Source organism: Brassica oleracea, chromosome C2 (genome assembly GCF_000695525.1).
Source record: "Brassica oleracea var. oleracea cultivar TO1000 chromosome C2, BOL, whole genome shotgun sequence".
In the NCBI taxonomy this organism is placed as follows: domain Eukaryota; kingdom Viridiplantae; phylum Streptophyta; class Magnoliopsida; order Brassicales; family Brassicaceae; genus Brassica; species Brassica oleracea.
Genome location: NC_027749.1, coordinates 46081586 through 46089054, shown reverse-complemented (window position 1 = coordinate 46089054; position 7469 = coordinate 46081586). Strand labels below are relative to the sequence as shown.

The following is a 7469-nucleotide window of genomic DNA, read 5'->3' as shown; positions in this document are numbered from 1 at the left end:
CTGTGAGACCAAGGTTTTGTCGGGTAATAAGTAGAGCCACACAGCCCGAGAGCAGTCATCTACAATCGTCAGAAAGTATCGTGAACCGCAGAAAGCAGTTGTACGATATGGCCCCCATAAATCGACATGTATCAAATCAAAAATTTCTTTTGCTTTATTAGAACTTGAAGGAAAACATTGTCGAGTTTGTTTGGCTCGAAAGCACACATCACAACTTGTAAATAAATGCTCACTACTGCTACTACTAGTATTATTATCGCCTGAAATAATTCCTGTAACATGAGATGATGGATGACCCATCCTATTATGCCACAAAACCAATTCTGTCTGCAAGCTAGTCTTCAACGAAGTCATCGTCTCAATCCCACGAAACCGGTACAACCCCTCTCTCTCTCGTTCACCCGCTCCAATCAGCATCCTCGTAGTTCGATCCTGCAAAATTACCAACTTATCAGTGACCTGTCCGATCAAGAAACTGTCTGTAACAAGTTGTCCGAAGGAGATCAAATTAGTATGAAAGCCATCAACATAAAAAACATTTTGCATACGCAACCGCGGAGTCAGTTGGATTGTTCCCTGTTTTGTTGCACAAGCATTAGAGCCCGCAGGCAACGTAACCGGAAGTGGTGATATATCACGGATATCAGTGAGCAACTCGATGGAACCTGTCATATGGTGTGTTGCCCATGTATCAAGAATCCATAATTTTTCATCAATCTTACCCCCAGAAGATGCAGATGTTCTGCCCGCATTGATCATACGCTGCACAATGTTCCACTGCTCATCTGAAAGTCCAGTCAACCCCACATGATCGCTTTCTGTAATCATTCCAGCTGATTCACACTTGGTATTTGAGTGACATTTGCTCTTGGGTTAGAGCCACCACCACGTCCCCCAGAGAGGTTCTGAGTTCCTCTGCCTCCGACCCTTGGTTGCGGTTTATCAGGCCACCATTCTGGATACCCGATGATTTTGAAACATGAGCTCGCATCATGGCCTTTCCTCCCGAAAGTTGTGCACGTTCTGTTGAAGTCACGGTTACCACGAGGTGGCTCCATTTGAGTAGTTCCTTGTCTTGTAATGTCTTTAGTCCAGACAGTTGCAGGAGATCTGGAACCAGTTGACGATGGAGCTTGAGTCGCGAAGCTCATCACTGGAGGCTCAGTAATTGCATTCAAACGAATCGTCTCATTCTGCACGATTGTCTGATACACACTGTCAAGATCTGGAAGAGGTGTTATTGCACACAACTGAGATCGGATCACGCCATGAACTGAATCATCCAAGCCCGAAAGAAAATCATGTATCCTTAGAGTTTCTTTCTCTTTCTCGTGAGCTGCATTGAGGTTGCACTCACACTTCCCACATTCACATCGTTTGGACTCCATACATTCTGAAATTCCATCCCATATCTTTGTCAAACGCCCAAAATAGTCATCAACGCTTGAACCGTTTTGCTTGCAAGTAGCTAAGGAATTTCGTAGTTGTTGAAGTCGAGCACCACTTTTAATAGAAAATCTCTTCTTGATAATGTCCCATAAGTCCTTCGCAATCTCCCGAATTGAGATTGTCGACCTAATCTTTGGCTCAATTGTTTGTTTGATCCAGCCAACGAGGAGGGAATTGTTGGTCACCCAATCTTCTAGATATGAAGAGCCTGCTTCTGGTTTTGGTATACTTCCATCAAGGAAACCAAATTTCTTCCGAGAACTAAAAGCCATACGGAAATTGATAGCCCATTCATCATAATTCACACCGTTGAGTTGAGGTTGTGATATGATAGCACCGGGGTTATCGTTCGACGATAAGTCATATGGCGATATTGTTTTATATTTTGGATTCGCAGCGACAATCGACATGATGATAGTTGATTTCGGTTGAGAAAAAAATGACCGAGAGGTCTGTTTTATATAAAAGAAAAAGAAGCTCTGTTTTCAGAGGTGAAAAACAGAGATAACAAAGAACGTTAACTTGTAGAGAAGCCAACGTCGTAAGAAAATTAGGTCTTTCAGATCTGAGGCTCTGATACCATGACAAACTTTATATTGAAAAATAATGTTCTATCTCATTCATCGTTAGCCCTTTTTACGTATATATGCATACAATGTTCCTTAAAAGGATATTCTCTCAATATGTTAAATATAAAGATATGGAATATATCCTAATATAATCAAATATGATAAGCAGGTGAATCTTAAAATCCAGCATCAGTGAGCTTTCTTGTTGCACTACTAGCATGATTTCCTTAGGCTTACACTCAGGTTTTTTTTTTTTTTTTTTGCGGATTCCGCATCTGAGACTTATTGAGTACAAAAGATCAAGGTTTTCAAGGAACCGGAGGACAGTAAACCGTGCCTATGGTAGTGCTCTATCTGGAGTGGCCGTTAGGAAGATGTATTTAAATCTTTTAAGAGATTAGTTATTAATATATATGCTAAAGAGCTTCGCAACTAATGCTTAGCACTATGTATGCTTCAGGATTGGATCGTTAGAGCCTTCTTGGTGGAGGAGCAGAAGATTGTGAAGAAGGTCTTGAAGCTTCAGAAGTCCAAGGAGAAGACTGCGCCTAAGAGCTAGAAATATTCTCTGTGGAGAGTTTTGGGAACGAATGGTCTTGTAGGGGAGAGGAATAGACATGAGGATGATTCAACAGATTTTTTTTTAATGGCTTTTGAGTTCAAGATTTTACTTTGTTAAGCGTGGTATCTCGCTAGTAGTCTTTTTAATATCGAGAGACAGAGTTGCAAGCACCAGAAATGTTCAATACTATATGTACTTTCCATGTTATTAAGAAGAAGAGCTTTCATCTGTTTTCATTCTACTTATTTTTTTTTTTGTTTCACGAGTCAAACCCACTTACCACACAAGAGGAGTTTCTTTCCTTCTCTTATATCCCATGATCCAAATGAATGCTCCCCTTCTTCATGGAACTGCAACAGGGAGGCAATGAACAAAAAGGTTAATTAGACGTTTTCTTTAAAGAACGGGTTTTTAAGTTAATCAGAGAAAGTGGGAAAAAAAGAACATTACTTTCTTATATCAGATATTCGAGGAACCAAGTCGCTATTTCAGCATCGTTAGGGAGACGACTTGAATGCCTATGATGATCGAACCCAAACGGTGGAGACAAGATGAAACATTCGACTTTAGCGTCACAGATCACACACTTGTGGTGGTCGCCTGCAGATTGTGCAATCTTGTGTTTACAAGAGCTGCACCAGAGTTTGTGTCGACATGGGAAGTTTGCCCATAGAAGCATGCTCTTGTTGCACCAGAAACACATTCCTTTCCTTAAACACGTGTCATAGCTCTGCGAATATTTACCCTCCTCCCATGTGAAAAAAAAACAATGACATAATTCGACTTATTATAAAGAAGAGCAGAGAGTGTGAGATTGCTTTACTTGATAAAAGTCGAACTCACGGAGAAAGAATATGGATGTGCTGTTTCTGATCCTTGCAAGCGCCTCTAGAACCGGATGTTTTAGCTGATGATGATGATAGCTGTAAGAAGCACCCAAGGAAGGTTCTGGCTTCAATGTTTTAGATACATGTGAAGCTGTCTCTAGAACCGGATGTTTTACTTGACGATAGTTGCTGTAAGATGCATCCACGGGAGGTTGAGGCTCTACTTCTGGCTCCAAGATTTTAGAGACATGTGCTTGTTGTATGAAGCTGCCACTGCATATAAGATCTGGGGTTGATGAGACTTTCGTTTTGTTGGGAGAGAGAGAGTCATTGTTCAGAGTGGCGGCCTTCAAGGTTTGAGAATCATGTGCTTGTTGTGTGTACTTGAGAGCTGGAGCTGATGAGGCCTTCGGTTTGTTGGGAAAGAAAGAGTCGTTGTTTTTGATGATGAGTGGCTCTGGAGGTCTTCCTTTGAGCTGAGAACACTTGGAGGGTAACATCACCCAGTGGGTTGCAAGTCCAGAATCACCAACGAGGACGCATTTAACTTGACAGAGTTTTGGAAAATATTTGATGAAGTCGATGAGTTTGGAAAAGCCCAGGGAGGAGTGGTTGAGTTCCATGCCAAAATCAGCTCTGAAATCGGCTTTGAGTGATGAGAGGGGATATCCATTAATCTCTCTGTACCTGTCTGATACATCTCGGAGATGCCGAGGAAGCCACTTTACGAACTTTTTGAGCCATGGTGGCACGGTAGTGCCAGCGAAACTGGTTTCTTCATCATCTCCTTTAGCAGGTTCTGCTTCTTTGCTAGCTGCATTTCATTGTTGTTTATGTGAGAAGAAAAGTACAAAGCTTGTTGGTCGTTTTCTTTTATGTTTTTGTCCATATAGAAGAGCAGATACTTACAGCAAGTGATGTTTGTTGGGTTAAGGAGGAATCGTATATCTTGTGACTGAGTCAGCTCTATTGGTCTCTGTTTTCTGCACAAGATGTATGAAACATGTAACCAATCAGATTAAGGTGATCACAGAAGAGACCCATAGGTAAAACAAATTGTTTGTGCAATGCCTCACCGTAGATTATGAATTTCTGAACTTGCTCCACACTGAAGTAGCAACTCAACGCAGTCAAGATGGTTATTCTTCACTGCGAAGAATAGTGGTGTCTCTTTGATTACTGTTCGGTAGTGAACCAACTCAGGGTAGGCCGCTAGTAGAATCTGTAGGCTCAAAATGTCATTATCTTGTTTCAGCTTAGGATGAGAAACACAACAAGATCAGGAAAGTGTACCTCAAGTGCAGATAAATTGCCATTTGCGGCAGCTAAGTGGACTGCAGATAAACCCAACTTGTTCTTATGTGTAATTCGAGCACCGTGTACAAGAAGTAGGTTCATGATTCTGGATAACACAAATATACCATTCTCAAGTTTGGAAGAATCACCATGCGACGTTATTGTATATGATTAGAGTAGTAAGGAGAGTACTCATACCTGGTTTGTTGCTTATGTGGCACAGATGATCCCTTCAGGCAGCAATGAAGAGCTGTGTTCCCTTCTGCATCTGTTTCGTTAACATCAATGTCCGTGTTTATAAGCAGTTCAAGAACAGCTTCATCTCCAGCCTACAAGATGGATAACGGAATATTACATTACAACTCTCATAACAATATGCTAATGAAGTAACCAAGTCGAGACCTGTACAATGGAGAAAAGCGGCGAGGTTTGCTTGTCCACAGATTCACTAAAAACTGCAGCACCAAAGAGCTGAAGGAGCCCAATCTCCCGCAACAAAAGCATTCTTTTCTTGCTATTACTACGCAATGCTTCTCGAATAACAGACTCATAGATCGTTTTCTTTGGCTTTGTCCACACAGAATCATCGACATCCTGTAACGCCACACTAGCCTCTCTGATCTTATCAACCGCTACAATCAGCAACGCAGTCAAAGGAACAATTTCACCAGCCGTGGCGTATGAATGTGCCACAACGTCCACTTCCTTCGTCTTTTCAGCAAGTAGTCTCACCACCGTCAGATCCTTCACATAAAAAGATCAAACTTTTTACATGACAAGCTTCTTTCCTTGTACATTCCATAATCAAATCCAAGTAGGGAACTAGTGTTTAACCTTGTCACCAAGGAGAAGAACCAAGTCTCCAAGAGAGTCACCACTTGGATCCCAGGTCACATCCATGCTACAAAACAAGGAAAAAAATTGTTAATAATTACATAGTTGATAAGACTTTACCAAACAAAGAAGGTAAGAGACCACATGCAGTGTCATTAGTAGGTACAAAGTAAATAGCTTTCCTTATTAAGGTAGAGAGTTAACACACATTCAAGAGGTGATTAAAGAGCTTTATTCCCCTAATTGATCAAAAAAAGATAAGACAATACCTTCCGCTGCAGAGAGAAAGCTCCAGAGGAAGCAAAGCACGTCCGTCTTTGCTCCTCATATCCGTACGAGCGCGTCGCTTAATAAGCATCTCCACGCACCTCGGCGCGTTAGCCTCGGCCGCCGCGTGCAGCGGCGAGAGTCCCGTATCCTCAGCCGCGTCGTTGATGTACGGAACCGATCCGATGTCTCCGTTGAAGATGGACGAAGCGCAGCTAACGGAATCGCAGCCGCAGCAGGCGGCGAGAAGCTTGAGCGCCTCGCCTCGCTCGCGCTCCGAGTCTTGACCTAGGAAGACGCGTTTCGCGCGGGAGACGAACTCGGATTTGCTGTCTCGCCGTAGGGAGTCCATCAAGGCGGTTAGAGAAGGCTCCGGAGGTGGTTTTACGGCGGAGTAAAGATTGTGAGGAGGTTGAGGCCATGAATCGAAGATCTGAGTGAAATTGATGCTCATCGGTACCTGCAAAACGACAGAAATCAAGAAATCAAAAGCGATAATACGACGAATAAAGCTCGAAGAGTGAGATGAATCGCACCAGTTCCATCTCTGAGCCCTAGCTTCCTCTCTAAACGGCAAACGCGCACCTGAATCGAGAAATGGAGTTCGGAATCAGCTAGAAGTTACGTAACGAAGGTTCTAAGTTTGTTCAATTGATTTTGATCGGAGGGAAGCGGAAGAGAGCATTTCCGGCGAAGTGATTTTTTCTTTTCTTTCTTTTTTCTGATTATGGAAAAAGGAAGAGGGAAACGGAGAGGGAAAATGTAGAGATTTATAGCCGTGACGTGGGCGTAGCAGTGTTTATGAAATGACGTGATTACCCTCCGTTTCGTTTACGATGGGAGTATGTGACGAGGGGTAGATTTGGTGTTTTGTATTTTCGACCTTTCGTCTGATGTGGCGAATAAACTCCGTACTCTTTTGTTTTTGAATCATTATGGGCAGATCTCGTGAATGACAAAAGAATAAGCGGTTCAAACGCAAAAGAAAGCGTTTGCGTTTCCGAACAAAACTTTTGTTTCAACTTAGAGAAATGACAAAACTTTATTATATAATCTACTTCTCATGTAGCCTGACAGCTACTGGAAACATGTTGGACACCAGAGGATTTACTCAGAAACGGGTTCTCTCTTTGTTTACCGACATGGAGAGATCGTCATTTCGTAGACACTATTCAGTGAGCTGAGAATAAAAATAAGACCAAAGTTTATTTTGGGCCCAAGAGCAACATTATAGAGAGTCCCTTAAGTCATCCCTTAGGAGAATGGAGTGGGGACCGAGAAAGAAAGAGAAAGGAAAAACCCTTCATTAAGAAAAACTCTTAATTAAAAACTGTCTCTTACTTTCTAACGAAAAAAAAAAAAAAAAAAAAAAAGCAGAACAAGGGATTCTCTTTTCATCCCACCAATAATGTTGCTCTAAGTCTCTAAATCCCACTAAAATATGTTGATTGTAATTGTTTAGAACTTTCACCTGACTTTAAAAATAGTGGTTTAAAAAATATATAATAACTGTTATTTTTGTGGATTTGACTTTTAAGACGTAACAAAAAAATATGTTCTACAGCCTCAGATTCTAGCTTTTAAAAGAAGTAGAGTAACATGAACAAAACAAAGGGAATAATGTTAGAAATATGAGAGAAGTGTTGTTGTGAAAGTTGTGTCTTT

The 7469-nt window shown here is 41.6% G+C and overlaps 1 protein-coding gene across 2 annotated transcripts; it reads right to left on the bottom strand.

Moving 5' to 3' along the window:
• Positions 1–413: 413 nt before the first annotated feature.
• Positions 414–6614, bottom strand: LOC106322670. Of its 2 annotated transcripts, XR_001266489.1 has the most exons (12): positions 6341–6614; positions 5807–6264; positions 5538–5604; positions 5106–5447; positions 4902–5032; positions 4701–4809; positions 4484–4629; positions 4317–4390; positions 3404–4221; positions 3031–3310; positions 2861–2930; positions 414–432 (listed from the first exon to the last, which is right to left on the bottom strand). XR_001266489.1 is itself a non-coding variant. In XM_013760769.1 (11 exons), the coding sequence occupies exons 1-10, from the start codon at positions 6347–6349 to the stop codon at positions 3035–3037; spliced, it is 2430 nt and encodes an 809-aa protein (XP_013616223.1). In that variant the 5' UTR covers positions 6350–6614; the 3' UTR covers positions 2758–2930; positions 3031–3034. The 2 variants fall into 2 exon arrangements, 1 of the variants encoding a protein (XP_013616223.1); XM_013760769.1 differs by lacking the exon at positions 414–432 and having other exon boundaries at positions 2758–2930.
• Between the last annotated feature and the right edge of the window lie 855 nt (positions 6615–7469).